Source organism: Lampetra fluviatilis, chromosome 18, assembly GCF_964198595.1.
Source record: "Lampetra fluviatilis chromosome 18, kcLamFluv1.1, whole genome shotgun sequence".
In the NCBI taxonomy this organism is placed as follows: domain Eukaryota; kingdom Metazoa; phylum Chordata; class Hyperoartia; order Petromyzontiformes; family Petromyzontidae; genus Lampetra; species Lampetra fluviatilis.
The window spans coordinates 10,787,409-10,808,976 of NC_136292.1; the positions used below are offsets into that span (position 1 = coordinate 10,787,409).

General features: G+C 52.4%; 1 protein-coding gene across 1 annotated transcript in view; it reads right to left on the reverse strand.

Annotated features, from left to right (window-relative positions):
* LOC144937281 (uncharacterized) overlaps positions 1–21,568 on the reverse strand; it is a 118,085-nt gene that overhangs the window by 73,107 nt on the left and 23,410 nt on the right. Inside the window, exon 4 of the mRNA XM_078864689.1 lies at positions 604–720. Coding sequence (XP_078720815.1) covers positions 604–720 — 117 coding nt within the window. The remainder of the gene's footprint in view (positions 1–603; positions 721–21,568) is intronic.

Sequence of the window (21,568 nt, forward strand, 5' to 3'; positions counted from 1 at the left end):
AGTGTACCACGGGCGAGGGCTCGGTGAGTCCTTCGTCCAGCAGTGGATGGATCACGTCACGGCCGAGGCTACGAAATCGCAACGGAGGTCACGGTCACGGAAATCGTGGATTTGAATCAAGTCTGCCGGAGAAATCTTGGAACTGGCTTAGGAAACGCATTAAATGTGGGCGCTTTCTTTACTTCCTTTCAAACATTCCGTAGGTCATGATGTGGGACGGTGTGAGTGCCACGGGGATGGTGGGGGGTGAGGGGGGGATGAGGCTGGGAGGGGCCTAGGGCTGTCCCTACACACACCGGGCGCCCTTAATATGTTTGAGAGGAGGCGAGTTCTAGGCCATTTCGAGTTGCCGAGGTAATTAAGCAATCCAGCTATCAAACAGCGATGTGTCTGTCTCGCGAAATCTGCGCACGATACAAATAATTCCATTATTACGAGATTATTATTATTATTGTTTTTTCCACACACCTCGGCCGAAAAACCTCGCCAAATAATGACCATGCCAAAATCGCAGCCTTGGCTATGCTTGTTGATCACGATCATGATGATAATTATTTCGTGTGAATGAATATAATGGAGGAATGACTGGAGGGATGACCTCACCGGTGTTCCCATCATGGTGTAGGTCTTCCCGGAACCCGTCTGCCCGTAGGCAAAGAGGCTGGCGTTGTAGCCGGTCACGGCGGCCTCCACCACGGGTAGGCCCAGCTCCTGGAACATCTGCCCCGCACACCGAACACGCAGACAAAGATCCCCCAGGTGGACGTTAACACAATGTTGGTGGCAAGTGCAGGCCGCAATGTCACACACGAGGGGCGTCGGTGGCCAACACTCCACCACGGGCAGGCCCAGCTCATGGAACATCCTGGCCACCTTTGCCTCCCCAAGTGCTGACGTTCGCACACCGCACCAGGTACCCATTTAAGGGCTGAGTCGACCATTTAAGGTTGAGTTGACCAGACACACACACACGCGCATGCACTTTAAGCCTTGTAGCCGCAGGGCCAAGTGTTGCTAGCAACGGTGGAGTGATCCAATCGCCTCCACGAGGATTTTGGCGAATCGTCACAGTTCAGCGTTGCAATTAGATTCAAGAATCGATCATCCTCTGAAACATCTTGCTGCTGACGTGCGTCCATCTCTGTACTTGAACCAGCTGGAGCCTCCCGCAAACCACGCGGCTTGTGCGAGGCCACCCCCAATCCAAACCCCTCCTCCCCCCTCCCCCCGCCGCCCACTGTGAAAACAGACGCCGCTACTCCTCCGTGCAGCAGCGTCGAGGCGCTTGTGGAGCCTCTTCCTCCCCATCCTCACCTCTCCTGACCCTTTGCTTCCGTTATCCCATTCATTTTCCATCCTTTGCCTCTCATTTCACAATCGTTCTTTTCCCTCTTCCCTTTCCCATTTTCTCCTTTTCCCCATCCTTGACTCTACTCCCCGTCCCGTGGTGGTGGTGCCACGGGTACAACGTTGCAAGTTACGTACATCAGACGTGCACACGTACGGCCCGCTGTGCCAGATCACTGCTGGATGAGCGCCTGCCCACGCCGTATTGATGGTGGAGGTTATTCTATCATACTTCCCTGGTCAGTGCCGGTTGGTGAAGGCAGGGAGTATAGATATGTTGAACTTATTTCGCACCATACGGAGCCAACCGTGCTAATCGGAGGTGCGGGTGGAAGGACAGCAAACTAAACACAAAAAGCGGTTCTTCAGAAATTCGTTTTTCAATCTGGATATTCCAGAAGGCCGCAGAAGCGCATCTGAAAGCGTGCGATGCCATGACCGTCTTTGCTCGATGGCTAGCAGGCAAAGTGGAAGTGGCAAAGTAGAATTCAGCCCATAACTCTTACATGTATTTGGGATGAAAGGTCACCAGAAGATGGTAATACAGCAATGGATTATTGAATCTATCCGTGCAGATCACACAATATATCCACTCGTATTTGGTGAAGGAGGTGGAGCGCCATGGCCAGGAATCGAACTTGTATTCGCTGGGTTCAGAGCACAGCACGCTAACCACTATACCACTGCTCCACCCACACTGAAACATGCACTGGAGCTATGCACTTTTAAATCCAGATTGAAAAGCTCGTTTCTTTAGAACTGCTTTTTTATGTTTAGTTTGTTGTCCTTCCCCTGCACCTCAGATAAGCATGGTTGGCTACGTACGGCGCGAAAGAAGTTCAACATACATACACTATACTATACACTACACTACTATATACTACACTATATACTACACCACTATACTAAATTGAAAACTCATTTCTTTATAACTGCTTTTATGTGTTTAGTTTGTTGTCCTTCCCCCCCCCCCCGCACCCCCGGTTAGCATGGCTGGCTACGTACGGCGCGAAAGAAGTTCAACATGTACATACGTACATACAAAGATGTGTGGGCTTTCTCCGGGTATTGGACAAACATTCCTAATGCCGGACCCTTTAGCTTATTCCTTCAGTACGGCCAATGAAGAGCAACTACGCGAGACAGAGTTGGCAGCGATTGAGCTATTCAATTTGCTCTGTCTGAGAGTTTTGAAAGGCAGATGTGCCAACCCACCCACCTGCTCACCACCCTCACACGTGTATATTTGGGGCAGTGCGAGGTTATGCGGTCCGTGGTTTGGAGTTCATAGCCCCGGGTCGCACACAGGAAGAGAGTCTTCGATTTACTCACAGAGCGCGTTGAGACTCGCTGATGATTTCCATGGTAAAGGGAATCAGAAATTTGTTTTAAATGCCCTTCACCAGGAATCAAACGTGGTGCTGTGGCTTGCAGGTTATGCCTTGTATTTACAATCGACTTGAGAGCATTTATTCGTGCCACGAACTAAACGTCTGGACAGATGGATTGGCGTTCACGTACACACACAGCGAGGAGCTCCAGAGCCGCTATAAAGGTGAACGCTCGGAGGATTATATCGCTATCCTTCCTCCTTTTGTTAGATTCCTCACCGCCGCCACCACCATTACCACCTCCTCCTCGTGTGGTCCCCCCTACAAAGTGCGTCAGCTATTGATGAAGGTGGCTCAACAGGCTCGGCTGGCCGGTGTCTCATTCCTCCAGCCCCAGCGCTTTCACGAGCAAGAAACACAAAGGCGGCGAGGACGCACGGACGGACGGACAGACGCACACACGGATGGATGGACGAAACGTACGGCCGAACGGACAGACAGACGGACGGACGAACGGTCAAACGGATGGACGGACACACGGACGGACAGACGGACGAACGGACACACGGATGGACGAACGGACACACGGATGGACGGACGAAATGTACGGCCGAACGGACGGACAAACAGACAGACGAACGGACAAACGGATGGACGGATACACGGACGGACAGACGGACGGACAGACAGACGGACAGACAAACGGACAGACGGACGGACAGAACGAACAGACGGCCGGACGCACATCCCAGAGGAAAAAATCTCCCTCCTAATCCGACATTCCAACGGATCCGGTTATTCAAGAGCTCATAGCTGAGGTGGAATCCTGCTCCTAAAATGTCATCCTAACAAAAGAGAGGGGGAGAGAGAGACAGAGAGAGAGAATAGCCCGACAGCCATACCTTAAATGCCATTCGCCGCAGAGGGCGTGCAGTCGTTGTGAGGAATCGAGTTAAAGCGCAGGTTCCATAGCAGGTGGCTGTTTTGAAACAAATTGTCTGGCCGTTAATTTTAACAGCCTCTAATTTATGAGATCCCACATTCAATTGTGAAGCCCACAATCCTGGAATACAGGAACACCTCTTCGTCGTATGGCTAATGTTGATGTACAGAAACAACTATCCCTTTATCCACAAGAGAGGGTTTTTTGGGTTAGATCGCGTAAACATAGAAATGTGTCGTTAAACCCGCCATCACCTGACACAGCCAATTGGTAAGGTTTGTCACGTAAATAAAACATGCCGATTCGTTACTAGTACAGCATAGTGGTGTGTTGGACAGTAAACCCACATTTACAATTCGAGTACATGTTGTGGGTTTACTCTCCAACACACCGGTGTGCTGTACTAGTATCCAATTGGCATGTTTTATTTACATGACAAACCTTACTAATCAGCTGTGTCGGGTGGTGGCGGGTTTCACGACACATTTATATTTTCACGATCTAACCCAAAAAAAACTCTATTATAGAGAATATCGGTCGCGAAAGCCCCACGACTACTACTACGACGTGTTAAACTAACTCTAGTTATACACCGAGGTGGTTAAGCCAGAGTTTATTTGCCACGACGATGCCTCCTTCGTGCTTTTGAATCGGGCACCGAGTCGTTCCACGTCTCGCGGTGTGTTCTGGGTGACGCCACAGAGTTCCTAACTTTCCATTCACGCATCAAGCGTCCGCATCTACCACGGTTTGCGGCAGAAGAACACCGAATGGCATTTAATCGAATAAAATGAGGTATATTCTTGGTTCTTTCGGTAAAGTCACGTAGAAGGGAAATAATAAAATAATAAAAATAAAACATATCTTATTATTTCCCTTCTACGTGACTTAACCGAAAGAACCAAGAATATGAATCCATGCAGTCACGAAAGCTTTAAATCGAATAAAATGAGCTATGTTTTTTTTTTTCCACCACCGGGAGTTAAAACAAAAAAACCAGAAAAGCATGTCACTAACTTTGTATTTTCTTAGTCCACTGCTGGATGAAGGCATTGCCATGGAGGGTTATCTGACCATACTTCACCACACTGGGTGTGGATTTGTGAATGGGTGGCTCGGGACCAGTTCGGATATCCCCCGCCACTCGCTGACGACCCGGGAATCGAACTCGGCTCGTCAAGGTTCACGAGTGGCGAGACGCTAACCACTGCGCCACCGCTCCACCCAGATGCATTCAAGTGCCACACCAATCTTTCTCTTTGCCGGCCCCGACTCGGTGATTTAAAATCACGATGGGACCTCTGCCCCGTGACAAATTCACACAACAAAAGGGACGAATTTGTCGATAACGTTTTCCTGCCACATTCCTCGATATCCGCTCGCAGGAGTCGCGAGCACACACACGCGCACGCCCGCACAAACGCGCGTGCGGGCGCATTAAGGGGAACCTATTGAGCCCGAAATTGTTCTCAAATGGAACGCGCTGTGGTTTTATAGCACGACATGCGCACACAAAGGTATGAGGATGCTGCTAAGTAAGTTCAATGAAGCGAATAGGGAGCGGGGGGGGGAGCCTGATATTCAAAACCGGCGGTAGTTAACTCAGGACAGCAAGGGCTTCGGCGAGTGAATTTAAACATCTTGGCAATCAAAAAATGGGCACAAATTTAACATTTACTGGTGGACAATAATAAAGATTACATGTGGCAATTTCACAAGCTTGTTTCGTACATTTTTATTAACATCTAAAAACGTCAACACATTCGTGAATACCGCTGTAGTCTGTGCCCCTTCAACGGAGGAGGAATAGCAAAACGACACGAACTCTCTTTCCCTCTCTGCTGAAGCCCTCTCGTCATTGGCATCGAGCTCCCGAGCCGTATTGCTGCTGCCACATGCAAGAACAGAACCGCATTATAATCCAACTGGGAAGGTTCGTAGCTACACTACTTGCTTACGTACGTCTAAGTATGTGGGGGGAGTGGTGGCGCTGTGGACAAGGGTTTTTTGCTCGAGTTTTTTGTAAGTTGGGTTTGTGCACCACTGCCAAAGGCTGCACCACCAAATAGTTTTCACTTGATCTAAATCTAGTTACGGCAAAATCAAGAGCGTAAGATAGACTCGTGGCGGTACTGCAGCGGTTGGCGCGATGTGCTGTGAACCCGGTGACCCGAGTTCAATTTCCAGCGAGCGACGATCGATATCCGAACCAGTCTTGGGCACCCCAATCCCCACCCACCGCCTTCCCAACTCGCCATGGCCCGAGTGGTGAAGTATGGTCATAAAACCCCCCATCACCCGAACGTGACGTGGGGAAGCCTTCATCCGGCAGTGGATTCACCGAGAGCTGTACATTTTTTTTTTACGATTTCAATATTTGATGTCTTTTACAGTGATCATGAAAACTTTTCTAACTTAAACAAAAATATCGCAAACAAAACCGATTCAAACTCAACACGCTGCGCGTTACTCGATTGTGCCCTTCACGCGATAGCCCCGGGGATCATCTCATATTCACTTTTCCTAAACGGTTTTATCTTTCTTCTGCAAATATTTGTTTTCTATTTACGCGTGCGTATAGATGTGTTTGTGTTCCCGTGCGTTGCCGCGCCCGCGTTATTCCTTTCAACAAATTGACGTCAATCCCTGAATATCAGGGGACGGGGGGCGGGGAGGGGGGGTCGCCTCGACAACTCCGGGCTATGCGCCCACAACGACCGGGACCCAAACAAAAACACAAACGAGGGGCTGGGATTCTGCGGCGGGGTCTGGGGGTGCGCGTCGGTGGCTAATTTACGGGCGAACGCGGTGGGCGGGGAGCGTGGCCCAAGGCGAAGGTTTTTGTGGCGGCGGATAGCGGGAGATCGATTCGCGGTTGCGCTGACCCCGCCGTGGCCAAACCCTCCCCTCCCCCATCTTGCGCCGCAAATCTGCCGCTCGTGAATCGCCGCTCACAATCGCCGCCGTGACATTTAGTGGCGCCGCTGACATCGGTAGCGGCCATTTCGAAAAAGTCCGCCGCACCCCCCCACCGCACCCCGCCGCCCGTGCCTTGTGGACTGCCAAGGGGTTCGCGGGCCACGCCGAAAGTAAACTAAAGAGTAGATGTCTGGAGAGGTAAATACAATTTAGATAAAACAATTAAGGAAATTGCAAACGTTTAGGGAGGTTTTTTTTGTTCTGTTTCCCCTGTCGAGGGTTGTCGCCGCTTGAGCGCGCGCGTGCGCTCACGATCGTGGTGGCCCTGGGGTTTGCGGTTTACAGGATGAGGTTCATGGAACGTTGCCGATTTCTACCCGGAGAGACTTCCAACGTTGGAGGCAAGCAATCGGGGGGGTGGGAAAGCGAGCTGCTCGATTCAATTCCTGAAGAAGCTCCCAGCACTTGGGAGCGAAACGTCGAACATCGTGCTGAACACCGCATGGCGGGCACTGCCCCGACAACACGCCGGAGAACTGCACGGCGCATCCGCTAGATCCCACACGGCGGCAACACAGCCGCGACGAGGTCATCGCGTATCGCATGACAAACGCCACAAGTCCCACGGGGGTCGTGGAACACTGTGCAGCCAGGCAGGCACAGTGCCTGCAAGTCGGACAGCTTCCTCCAGCCACGGTCGTGACGGCCATGCGCGACTTGCCGCAACGACGGGGCCGTGCGGTTTGTGGAAGGTGCCGTGCGGCAACTGCTCCGTGAAGGCCCCGCGGGGTTTTCGCGGAGGGTTCTTGCCCGTGGCAGCAGGCAACGTCGCAGTGCGGCTCACACAACCCGCTCCCCACCGCCTCTCCACACCAAGGGCCGGGGACCCGTCACTGCCGGGCGTCGTTTTTCCGTGGCAGCCCCCGGCCATGCTCCTGCTGCTGCTGCACATTTGCAGCAGCAGCGTTCAATCCACACCGCGCGCTTTTAGATGCGCTTCTGTGGCCGTCTGGAACGTTCTTCTTCCTTCCGATATTAGGAAGCCACTGGAGCGATCCACTTTCAAATCTCGATTGAAAACTCATTTCTTCAGAACTGCTTCTTGTGTTTAGTTTGTTTGTCCTGTCCGCCGCACCTCCAATTAGCCACGGTTGGCTATGTACGGTGCGAAAGAAGTTCAGCGTACATCTCTTTCGCCCTAAGCTTTCGAGTGACACTGAGCTTGGCTCCTGGGTAAATTATGTCTGTGAAATATTTTTGTGCTTTATTATTATTATTAGTGTAACAGGCTTTCCTCTGCGGATGAGACTCAGAAAGTCTAAACCGATTCAGAGTTTGGCAGCTTAAAATAACGCGGTTAGGAAAACTTTGGTCCATAATAATCATAACTTAAGGATGCAGGCCTCCCTACACCTTTAAGGCATGGGGGAGTTTTGATCATACTTCACCACACTGGTGAGTGCAGTTTGACAAGGGATGAGGTCAGAAACGGTTCAGACGCCACTCGCCATTGATGTCAGCTATCGAACTTAGGTCACCGGGTTTATAGTGTAATGCTCTAACAACCACATCACCACTCCAAGCCACTTATTCATTTATTGCTCGTTAAAACACCCTTCACAAGTGCATGTAAAGAGCTATCTGCCATTGTTATGACCCCTCCTATCCATAACATTAAGCTACCTTAAATTTCAATGTAAAGCTTTCGTGACTGCAGGGATTCATATTCATGGTTCTTTCGGTAAAGTCACGTAGAAGGGAAATAATAAATTTAATCATCAGGTGTCAAAACCACACCTGATGACGATTGATTGTTTTATTTTTATTATTTTATTATTTCCCTTCTACATGACTTTACCGAAAGAACCAAGAATATTAAGCTACCTTGTAGAAATTATTTATAAGAACACACCTTGCTGATGAGACGTAGTAAACCGAAACCAGTCCACCGTTGTCTTTCTTAATCCTTTCCCAGTCTGATGACGGACGTGTACGTCAACGGTTTTTCTTCAGATTCCGTTCCGCTAAACTAAATTAACTTTATCCGTACGTCTTCACGTCGGAAGAAGTACCGAGGCTCACAAGAGGCCACGCGCAGGAGGCCGTGTGGCTCAGTCTGTCGCCAGCTATCGTAGAGTGCGGTCGTGTCGCTACAGTTCTCTGCTGTGAGTACAACGTCTTTAAAAACAAGAGCAGTACGCCTCTTTAAATAAAATTAACCCCAAGCGCTTGTGCGTACCGATATTCAGTGGTAAACGGGACATCCACCCTGTAGCTTGCGGACCTCTCAGAACGGGAAAGGGTTAATAAACAAGTCAATGGCAAAACATTATCCTTTAAGGTGACCGTAACCTCATGGAATAAATGTCATTTGGTTTCCACGCACGTGCGGCCTACACAAGGACCTCCTTATGAATGAGCTGCGTGCAGCTCAACCGAGAGAACCTGGCCTATGAAACAAATCATAAAAATTTGCCAAAAAAATCAACGCCAACCCACGCCGTAGGAATGGCTGACATTCAGAAGACAATCCGGCTCTGTGTAGGGCAGGGCCCTATCACTTCACAGCACGGCTGCCTCCCCACTTCGCCCGCATCGTCGCCCACACAGGAGCCCGCCTGTGGCGCGTGCGGAGCGTGGAACCCGCGCTGGCCAGGCCCGCGACGGGGAGACGTTTCCTAGTCCAGCGTGACACAGGAAGACGGAGCACAGCTCGCGCTCAACTTGGCCTCACCGCTGCACCTTTCCAGTGGGCGCCCTCTCGACCTTGACCTCGAGCGGTTGCTCATTTTTATTGAACATTAAAAACGGTGTTCCCCAAAATGACATTGTAAGGAAGTCAATGAGGCGCAATGCATCGGTTTCATTTCAAAAGTGTGCGACAGTTTCCGTGCTGCAGCACGAGCTTTGCTCGCTGGATCTGCCACTGGGCCACACAAACAACGAATATAACCTGAAATGGCAAGACGTCACTGGTCCTGATTTCCTTCCATTAGGATGAGGCTACCTGTTCGGAAGTTATCGCATACATACGTCACGTTAATTGTTAAATTGTACATGAAAGAAAACAACTCAGTTATGCACATCCCAAGTGGTACCTACGGCAGGCTAAACACCGTAATTCCTTGCTTAAGGCGGGAGATGCGTTCCTGAAAGAGTGTCGCGTGAAGCGCAAACGCGTTAAGCGAAAGCTATTTCCCCGTGAGAAATATACGAAGAAGTACGCGCACGCAGCGAGATGGCGGGATGAAGAACTGAGGTGAGGGTACACTCCGTCCCGTATCCCCGTTATAACGGCGCGCGTTCCCCGTTATAACAAAAAGTGTTCCCGAATAGAAGAAGCGCGTTGTTGTAGCGACAACGCTTTGTGTGAACACGCGTCAAGCGACGACTTACTCTACGTGATCGGGACGGACCGTTTGGGCAGCGTTTACTACCGGGCTATCGACGGCAATTACAACCTGCTCGCGATATAAAGCAATTGTGCTTAAACCTCACACATAGGACGCCGTTGCGTTTGATACATTGAAGATAAGGCACTTGACGAGGCCTCTTGTGTAGAACTGCTACCGAGGACCAATGTCTGACACTCAAGTCAAAGGGCATGTGCATTAGCCTGGCAGGCACTTCACGACACTTGAATACAACACTTGGTGGGAGAGATGCTTGGCTTCTTTTCTAGGGTCAGCAGCTCCAGGAGACCCTGGGTGTCGGTCACGTGGACTTGTCACGATCTGTACTGTACAGGATGGCACCGACGGGTCTGCGGAGCGGTGGTGCAGTGGTTAGCGCACTGCGCTGCTATTAATCCGGCGACCCGAGTTCGATTCCTGGCCACAGCTGTCACGTCCGTGGCGAGTGACATCTAGACTATTCTGCCTCCCCTTGCCCCTCCTGGCCAACCTGTCCTGACTGTTGTGGTGTCTTGGTGTGGTCTGGGACTGTTCTTGCTGTTCTAGATTTGAAGTTTTCGTGACTGCAAAGACCCATATTCTTTGGTTTTTTCGGTAAAGTCACGTAGGTGAAAACTAAATAAAATAAAATTTAAACAACTAAATTAAATCACGACGTTTCGGAAGCAACACAAGCATCCGTCATCCGAAACGTCGTGATTTATTTTAGTTGTTTTATTTTATTTAGTTTTCACCTACGTGACTTTACCGAAAAAAACAAAGAGTGTGTTCTTGCTGTTGTTTTGCTGCCTTACTCAATCTTCTGAATGGGGTGTACTTAAAGCCCACGTGCTTTATCTACTTTAATAATAATAATTTACACTTATAAAGCGCGTTTCACCCACAGGTCGCAAGGCACTGCACAGAGCTAAAAGCAAGCAAGTATATAACTAAAAGTAAATCTCAAACCTAACATAAGCACGCGGGCTCATGATTTAAGCACGGATACAAATAACCCCCCCACCCCCTCCACAGGCACACTCCCAAAACCCATAACCAAATTAACATGGAGAAAGGGCCTTTGAGAAAAAAATTCCTAGGGTGGGATTTCAATATAATATTGGACTGGAGTGAATTCCACACCTCGGGGGCCACACGGATTTATTTTGACCGATTTTCTTTCCTTTCCTGTACTTTGCACTGCGATCGTTTTTTTTCTTCTTATTCCCACTGATCGTTGTCGTAACTTTCTGCCCCCGCCGCTTGCCGGACATCTGTGATAAAGAGCTTCACAGCTCATCCGATTTCTCCGGAATAAAATAAAGATTCTGATTCTGAATCAGTTCAACTACCGACCCTCTTTCTTGTATTTTTTGTTGAAGCGAGAGAAAACGCGGCAGATCCTTTTCGTTCGGGTTTCACGGGAGCCGCACCACGGGCTGTCCGTACTTTACGCAGTTGTGAAAACTAGAAAACAAAGAGCCTCACTTTCAGCAAGCGCACGCGGCCGGGGCGCGTTGGAGAGCGCCTGCTGCTACTGCTGCTGCTGCCGCCACAGCAGCAAGAGCAGCAGGGGGTGGCGAGTTGCAGCTAACGCCAAACACGCTCAGCCGTCTTTGTCTCCCCAGAGCTGATCTTCGCACCCACGCTGAAGCTCAAGTTCATACGCGATCTCTGGGCCTTCACTCCCTTGTCACCCGCACTGTAGGACTGTCTGGGCCTTCTCTCCCTTGTCACCCGCACTGTGAACCCCTCTGGGCCTTCTCTCCCTTGTCACCCGCACTGTGGGACTGTCTGGGCCTTCTCTCCCTTGTCACCCGCACTGTGAGACTCCTTCCACCTAAAGACATTTCTCTTTCAGTCGGCGTTTGATATTTTAACTCTGAGCCACTTCTTCTTACCCAACCCCACACCCCCATTGCCATTGATATAAAGCGCCCTGAGATTTTATGAAAGGCCCTATACTGTCTTATCTGAAATTATTAATTTTTGCTGCCGCACTCGTACAAAGGCATAGTTGAACTGGCAAACTCCAGATCAGACTCGGATAGCCGTTGCCACCGCGGAAAATGCACACGCAAACACGGGTCCGGAATTGAACCCAGCTGGCCAGGAAGGTGGCACGGTGCATTCAACGCTGTGCCACTCGCCACCACCGTCGTCGTCGTCGGCCATCCACTGCCGAGTGAAGACCTTCAGACACTACAACCGTCGATCAAACGCCCCGCTCCGCATGAAGCCGACGATCCCCAATGTAGGCATCGCAGAGACCCCCTCCCCCCCCCGCTGGGGCGAGCACCGATTAACGCCGACGAGGCACACGACGGAGATGGCGTAGCCCAGGAGGTTTCGGCAACTTGCGGCTCCCTAAGGGCCACCACCGTCTCGGTGATTCTGAATAAAGCATTGCCGCTCTTGAAAGATTAAATTCGAAATAAATATTTAGGTTTGCCGACCTCCCCCCCACTGCCCCCCCCCCCCCGGAACAGCCACCAGCCACGTTTTGTCTCCCCGAGTGCTTGGCTGGTAATAATCATATTATCGATCTCGTGTCGCTGGGCTGGGGAGCGGCGCGTGGACAAACGGTGCACGCGCACACAGACGACGCTCCCCCCGTCGATCGCCACGTGGGCAGGTACGGGCAGGTGCTGTTAGTGAGCCGCCGACTGAGGGCAACGCCGCACAACACCCACGGCTGCCTTTGTCTCCCCAGCGCTTGATGTTTGCACGCCGCGCCCGGCATTCACCGAACGGCACGTTTGGACGCCACTTTGCCGGTGCATGGCCGGGAATTGAACCCATGTCGCCAGGATGTTACCATAGAGCACAAACCACGAGCACGCAGCAAAAACAAAGATCCCCCTTCTCGCCTCAACAGGCTGTTGGGACAAGCGCTGTTAGCGAGCAGCACCTATGAAAGCCGACACGGCACACGAGGGGGTAGGTGGCCAGCACCACACTCGGCCTTTTGTCTCCCGAGTGGCGATATTTATACATTGAACCAAGTGTTCATTTGAGGCTGAGTCGACCTAGGGGAGGCACAGGACAGCTTCAGGTAGTCATCCCTGGTGTTGCCCATGAACGGGAATCAAACTCGGGTCGCTGGGTTCGAGGTGCAGCGCGCTAACCTCTCCGCCACCGCTCCCCACACGCACAGAGAGACAAAGATCCCCCATATAGCCTTAACAGACTGTAGGGGCAAGTGCTGTTCGCGAGCAGCTATAAAAGCCGGCACGGCACACGAGGGGGTGGGTGGCCAACGCCACGCCCGGCCGCCTTTGTCTCCCTGATGGCAATGTTTACACACCACACCAGGTATTTATTTGAGGCCGAGTCGACCTAGGGGAGGCCCAGGACCGGTTCAGACAATCGTCACTGGTGTTGGCCGTGAGCGGGAATCGAACCCGAGTCGCCAGGTTCATAGCGCAGTGAGCTAACCACTACACTACCGCTCCCCATACGCACACACCCACATACTTACACACACTCACATACGGGCACATACAGAGGCAGACAAGCTTGCAAATACAGGCCAATATCTCTGAACATATCCCTATACACATATTAAGGAGATGCACACATGTCCACAGGTCTCTTTAAACACAGGGAACAATGATTCTGTAGATCTGTGTGTGTGTGTTCTTTGGTTCTTTCGGTAAAATCACGTAGATAGAAAAATTATAATTAAAAAAAAGTGAATACAAAAATAATAAAAAATAATAAAACACTAATGTAGACTGTAGCCTCGTTCTTAATCGGAGTGAGTGTACTGGCAATCTATAATGTAGACTGTAGCACCAAAGAATATCAATTCCTGCAGTCACGAAAGTTGCAAGTCAATATCTGTATGTGCGTTGCAAACGCCCCACCACCCCCATTCGTGTGGCTCGTGTTGACCCAAACGCGTGATCACGAGCACAAGCCCGTACGAGCTCAAATCCAAATCTCCGTGAACGTGCGCGCAACGATAACAGCCGCAGCTGCTGCGTACGCACGGCACCTCCGTAACATTGTTTCTTCCCTTTCGTAACGTCGCCGATGGCGCTTCTGTAAATGTGCGTGACCCGAGCCCCCTAACAAACAAAACAAAAAAGTTTCAACGATGGAATTAAACGCAGGGCGGATTTGCTCGGCCCGCTGTCGTTGACACACAAGCAACTCCGCTCGTTTGCGTTTGCCGCCCAAAGGGTTTTCCACGACCGATTGAACGCCGCACGCGGACGGGGTTTATGTCTTTCTCTTGTAAACCTCGGGATTAGCGCGCGGGCACGCGTGCAGCGGTGACGGCGAGCTCAACGCCACGGCGACCTGGAGCGCAGGGAACCTGTTTGTTTTTTTAAAAGGATCGGGGGTGGTGGGGGTGGAAGGCTGCGTTTGAACACAAATTGTCACGGCAAGCCACACAAAAGTCCGCCCGTTCGTACGGTGGCCGGCTGAAGGTTTACCCGGTAAACGTCCTTTTGATTAAAGGAACAAAAACAACCACCACCCTAAAATGCTATCGTTTCATTTTTTTCACGGACTCCAGAGGCGATTATTATTAAGCTCGGGTAATATTATGTCCACCTGTCCGTCCATTCGAGGTCACTTCACATCATCATCATCTTCATCCGCACCTCCGATTAATGCGGTTGGCTACGTACGGTGCGAAAGAAGTCCAACACACATCATAATCAATCAGCCATATTCAATCCACCGCTAGACGAAGTCTTCCAAAAGCCGCTGCTGCTGCTTGCAACTCCCCGCGTTGGTGGCGATGTTGGTGCGGCACGGAGCGGACTGCCCGCGCCGTGGCGACCGCACTTCTTCACGACGCACGCTCCCGTCGCTTCTTCACGACGCACGCTCCCGTCGCTTCTTCACCACGCACGCTCCCGTCGCTTCTTCACCACGCACGCTCCCGTCGCTTCTTCACCACGCACGCTCCCGTCGCTTCTTCACGACGCAGGCTCCCGTCGCTACTTCACGACGCACGCTCCGTCGCTACTTCACGACGCACGCTCCCGTCGCTTCTTCACCACGCACGCTCCGTCGCTTCTTCACGACACACGCTCCCGTCGCTTCTTCACGACGCACGCTCCGTCGCTACTTCACGACGCACGCTCCCGTCGCTTCTTCACCACGCACGCTCCCGTCGCTTCTGCACGACGCACGCTCCCGTAGCTTCTGCACGACGCACGCTCCCGTAGCTTCTTCACGACGCACGCTCCCGTCGCTTCTTCACGACGCACGCTCCCGTCGCTTCTTCACGACGCACGCTCCCGTAGCTTCTGCACGACACACGCTCCCGTCGCTTCTTCACGACGCACGCTCCCGTCGCGTAGAGCGAGGCCTCCCGGCGCCGCCTGGGGTCACTTGGGGGAATTGGTTGACCGTGCTTCAGAAGCGACGTGGTTGTCACAACCGATAGCTTAACGAAGTGGATTATGGTCACGTGGAAATGTATAGCAGCAGGCGAATACTCTGATCGCACGTTGATTCTAAATGTGTAGGGGAAAAACCGGAGGACCTGGAGAAAAATCCACGCGATCACGGGGAAGAACATGCAAACTCCAAATATACAACAGGCGTCAGGGTTAGGATCGAACCCACGACTTCCTGTATACCAGGCAAGGCAGTTAACATCTTTCCACTGTGGTGAGATGTTAACTACTAAACCCACCCACTCACCCTGAGACTCACTGCTTCAAACTCCAACCAACGCTCGTGGCCAGACCTGCGTGGTTTACACACAATCTCGCCGATTCAATTATTTCAAGAAAGGTTGTCTCTGTCAGCCAACTCCTAACCGCAATCCCTCCGCGCGCACAGCAGCAGCATCTGCCTCTCTCCCTTCCCTCACACGCCCCCTCCGCTTGCCCTCGAGCGTCTCCAGGAGAGAGTTTCAAGCAAAAAATCCAACCGCGGATAAAATTTCGTGACGGCGCTTCGGGCGGTGCGCGCACGTGACACGCAGCTGCCAGCCTCTGCCCAAGGAGGGGAAGTCGTTCCGTCTCTCGTCTGGAACTCCCTTCATCGTGGTCGTTCACAGTCAAAGTTTCAAAGTTCATTTATTAGGTATAGCTCTTGAATCTGGTGCAACCGCAACAAACAAAAAACAAAAACATAAACAAGAAAACATCTTATAGTGACTATGTGCAAACAGAAAATCCAAGAAAAGACAACAAAATATTGCAGAAAAAATCACCGTACACCAACCCTGTGCAAATATCCCAGTGGGATGCAAGTCAAACAACAACAATCACGAGACAACTTATATTAAGGCCATCAGTCTAACTCTGTACTACAACAAACAAACATGGCCAAACCAAAAAACTTTTCGAAAATCACCAAAACAAAGCCATAAAAGCAATGAAACAGTGGTCAGTCGACTCACTCGCCCTACTTAAGGCCAGGCCCAAGACCCTCCTCCTCTGCTCCTCCGCCTGTGACTGCACTGCGCAACACGAGGCATCATTCTCCCCAGCACCGCCGGCTTTTCTTCTCCCCGTCTTGTCGCGCGCCCTCACACCCCATACCCTGGGGCGCAGCGTGTTTGGCACGGGTCCTGCTTGCGAGGAATGAAATGGGCATCGCCCTGTTCAATTCCCCCCCCCACCCCTCTCTCTCTTCGTAACCGTTCGGCCCGAGGGTTTCGGTGCAGTTGCACTGCCTGCACACTCCGTAACTATCCCAAATGGCCGGCGCTCTCCTCCCCAACAACACTACATCGCCGCCTTCCCCATCTCCCAAGATGCCCGTAAACATCAGGCTCCGTAAACCTCGGTAGAAAACTGGTTTTCTTCTTCTTGTCGTCAGCATCGCCTTCCGCTGGACTCCTTGAACTTTCAGCTTTCGCCCCAAAGGGAATTTTAAAATGTCAGCTGTTAATGAATCGCAACGGATGGTGGCGACACCGATGATCGAAATCTGGTACGCGCGGTTGTACTTATACGCCGTATAAATCCACCGTATGTGTGCTGAACTTCTTTCGCACCGTACGTGGGCGACCGCTCTAATCGGAGGTGAGCACACGGGCGACCTCACAACACGACACGGCTCCTGCTCCCAAACTCCGCGGGTCCACCTCCGCCTCCAGCTCGCGTGTTGTTATTTGTGCTGCCCGGAGTTGAAGTTGAGTTGTGTTCCCAAATAGACGAATTGGGCCCTCTCGGGATCTCAGAAGTTGGGGGGGGGGGTCGGTCGGGGGGGCGGCTGAGAGAAATCGGCGGAAACGGTGATTTCCACACGAGAAACAATCATCGGCGCGTCCATTTTTGGGAACGCGGAGAGATGCGCCGAGTTTAAAGGGAACGCGTCGCCGGAGTCATCGCGATGTGCAGCCACCAAGGGAGGCGTAAACACTCCACGCACACTCCACGCACACGCGCGCACACTCCGCGCACAGCCAAAGCGACGGCGTGAAACATCTGAAACAAAGCCCAAGAGGCTCACGATGCGCTCGGGAAGACGTGAGGGCAGCGATAGGCGGCAAACGCGCCGTCAGCGGCCTCGGCAGCGGCCTCGGCAGCGTGTCACACGAGCGGTATAAAATGACAAGAGTTGCGTGTCGAGAACAAGGGGCAGTGATTCTCGACCTTGTTGTGAAGGTGCCTCCCCACGCACCTCCCCCGCACCCACACCCCCAATCCCAAGTTAGGAAGGCCGCAATACACAGGGAGAAAGTCACACGTCTCCACCTCCAGTCAATGCGGCGTTGGCAAAGGAATTCGTTTCGTGCTGTGCACGTTTTGTGTTAGTCAGGCATTTTGTTTGATCTCGTGTGCGCGCGCGTGCGTGTTCCGCGTTAGTAGGGGGCATTTGTTTCGCGTTGCGTGGTCGCGCTGTCCGACGTAGTGCTGACGTTCCCCGTAGCGCGTGTTAAAAAAAGATTCTCCTGCACAGTGTCCACGCCGCAGCCTCTGCTCCCCCCTCCCCCGCCCCCTTCACCCGCGTTGAAACCCACGACTGCGGGTCGAGAAACAGGAAATGCAACGGTCACCGCTTACATTGCGCTGTTCACAATACAGAGCCGCAGCAGCGCGCCACTTTATTCATTCTGAGAATTCAAAGCCAGGTTGAAAAGGTAACATTTCAGACGGCTTTTTTTTCCTTAAAGATATTAGATTTTTTTGCACGGCACGCAGTTTGCTGGGAATTGAGTTCCAAGCCTTTGGTCCCCAGCGTACGAGAAGATGAAGAAGGGGCCGCTCACCCCACACACACTTTTGTTTTGTTTTTAGAGAGAAAACGTTGCAGCAACTAAATTGTCAGTGACTCGTGGGGCTTGAGACAGTTTTTTTTCCCACAACCCACCGCGGCGGTCTCCCCATTCCTCCGGCGATGGAGCCTCTGATGAAACCACCGCTGTCTGTCGATGTTGCACAAAGGCGGTACTCGTTTGTTTTTATCAAGCCTGGAGAGCTGATGATGGTGATGATGGTGATGATGGTGATGAGTAGCCCCACACACAATGGGATTTGAACTCAAAGCAGTACCACGGGCCGGATAACTGGTATTTCATTTTACACGGTTCAATATTTTAAACCGGTATTCGGGAAATACAAGTTTAAACAAAAAAAAAACCTGCATGACACAATAGTACTGTTGGCGGAACACTGCACTCATAATAAAGGGGTTTTTTTGGGTGAGATCACGTAAAAATAAACTGCACTCAGTCGGTTGGATACAAGTTCAATCCCAGTCAAGAGCCGACTCAAGTTCATCGTGCCTCTGCTCTAGGCGCCAATATAATTGGTACAGCTTTCCCTGGCTCTATGCCGGTGCGGTTTGTGCCATTTTGGGCTCACCTAATTCTACCCAAAATTCACTCGACGATGTGGTTTGAATTCACTCCACACGCGGCTAAGTAGGTATGCTGGACTTCTTTGGCACCGTACATAGGCAACCGTGCTAATCGGAGGTGCGGCTATGTAGTCGGACGTGGTACAACATTGTGTGTGTGTACCCTGTGTGTACCACGTGTGTAGTGTGTGTATTGTGTGTGTATCACGTGTACTGTGTGTGTACTGTGTGTGTACCACGTGGTACACACATGTGTACCGAGTGCGTTACTCGGCAGGCAGCTGTCTCCTCGTGCGGCTGCGCTTCGTTGCCGCCCCCTTCCTTGGAAGGCATCGAAAACGACTTCCACTGCGACCACTTTCCTTTACCTCGGACAGCCAACAGCGCTCATCTTACAGAGGTGGAGGACTGCCCCCCGCCCCCAATCATGGGAATGTGGAATTTAGTTTCGACCACCGACTCAGGGCCACGTGTTAAAGCCGATGAGCAACGCCACCATCGCTCGCCTCCTGTGTGAGAGAGAGAGAGCGGGCGAGGGACTCCACACGCCTCTGAACGTTCCACAAACGCAGCCTTCGATTTACAAGTTGAAGCAGCTCCCCCCCCCCCGCCCCCCCCCCCCCCATAGCTGCAGCACCACCACTGCACATGGCTTCGTGCCGCCCCAGTTCACAGCCACCCGCTTTGTTTATTCCAAGTCCAAGGGGGTGGTGGGGGGTGGAGTGGAGTGGACGTGCGGCCGAATGGTCACCCACGGTCACCCCCCCACCCAACCCAGCCGAACCAGCCGGGGGTCCCTCCCTGGCTCCGCGCGGATCGAATCGGCCGCTCGGGCGAGCGAGGAGGGCCTCGCAGCGTCTAACAAGCTCGCGCTTTGTGAGCGTGTGGGCAGCAGATGCAAGAGGAGACCTCGTGAGAGGCAGTGTGCACGTGAATGTGTGTGCGGTAGTGTGGGTGGGTCAACGCGAGCGAGCGTGTGTGTGCGTGAATTGTGTGTGGGGAGCGGTAGTGTAGCGGTTAGCGCGCTGCGCTATGAACACAACGACCCGAGTTCGATTCCCGCTCACACGGCCAACACCAGTGACGATTATCTGAACCAGTCCTGGACCACCACTAGGTCCACTCAGCCTTAAATGAGTACCTGTTGAGGTGTGTAAACATCGCCACTGGGAAGACAAAGGCGGTCGGGCGTGGTGCTGGCCACCCACCCCCTCGTGCGCCGTGCCGGCCTTCATAGGTGCTCGCTAACAGCACTTGCCCCAACAGTATGTTAAGGCTACACGGGGGTGGGGGGGGGTCTTTGCGTGCTCTTAATAATTTTTCAAAAAGAGAATGACGGTCGTTTTTTTTTCTCGAGCGGCAAGTCGACTTCGAGAAAGAGAGGGGGGAAGAGAGTGAGTTTAAATTATGGGGGGTGGGGGGTCGTCACAAACCCAGCCTGAAAAATGTGAACAGGAAATAACTTCTGTGCTCATACAGCAGCCTGGGAGCATGTCAGGGCTACAAGTTCCATATCCGCTCTCATCGCAAAACTTGAATAGATTTCCAAAAGAATTACGAGCCGTCGTATTTGCAAACAAGCCGAAAAAAAAACCGCAGTCGCGTCAAATAATCATCAAGTTCTCTTGTGAAAGTGCCACAACGATTGATCTGGCAATGCCACCGCGTGATGCGGGGTAAGGGGGTGGTTGCCACGCTGCGCTCCTGAATCCGTCGATCCGACGACGTTCGATCACCGGCCAACGCCTCACGACTAACGTTAGTGGCGAGTGACATCTGAACCGGTCCCGGGATTACAGCGCATCGCGCTAACCGCTGCGCCACCGCTCACCCCTCCTTGGATAAACATTATCAAGGGGGAAAAAAAAATTACCACGTAGAATTATTTTAAGTTCATTCCCAAACCGGAAACCGCGAGGCGTGGTTCCACCGGGCGTGACCTTGCACCGGCTCAATTATTGGAATGTCACAATGCCATCTGTTGTGATGTGGTCTGTGTGACTCCCAGGTGAGCACGCGTGTTTGTGTGTGTGAGCATATGTGTGAGTGTGAGCGTGCGTGTGACCGTGTGTGTGCGTGTGACCGTGTGTGCGTGTGTGAGTGTGTGTGCGTGTGACCGTGTGTGTGCGTGTGTGAGTGTGTGTGCGTGTGACCGTGTGTGTGCGTGTGACCGTGTGTGTGCGTGTGTGTGTGAGTGTGTGTGAGCATGCGTGAGCGTGCGTGTGTGAGCGTGCGTATGACCGTGTGTGTGAGTGTGTGTGAGTGTGCGTGTGACCGTGCGTGTCTGAGTGTGTGTGAGTGTGTGTGTGCGTGTGTGTGCGCGAAGCCTGGATTTCGTTACATTTTCTCGCTCTCCCCCGTTGGGCGCTGGCTGGCTGCTTGCTGCCGTTTAAATTCCGGGCTCTCCAAGCCGGATACCCCCAGCCAAAAAGCGGCCATTGTGTAACGGCCTCCCCCGACCACTGACGCTCCCCACTCCCTCCCTGGCCCACTCTCTCTCTCTATCCCTCCATCATCTCCCTCCCTGCCTGCTCCCTCCATCCTCCCCATGTCTCTCCCTCCCTGCCTGCTCCCTCCATCCCCTCCACGTCTCTCCCTCCCTCCCTGCTCCCTCCATCCCCTCCACGTCTCTCCCTCCCTCCCTGCTCCCTCCATCCCCTCCACGTCTCTCCCTCCCTGCCTGCTCCCTCCATCCCCTCCACGTCTCTCCCTCCCTCCTTGCTCCCTCCATCCACTCCACGTCCCTCCCTCCCTGCTCCCTCCATCCCCTCCACGTCTCTCCCTCCCTGCCTGCTCCCTCCATCCCCTCCACGTTTCTCCCTCCCTCCTTGCTCCCTCCATCCACTCCACGT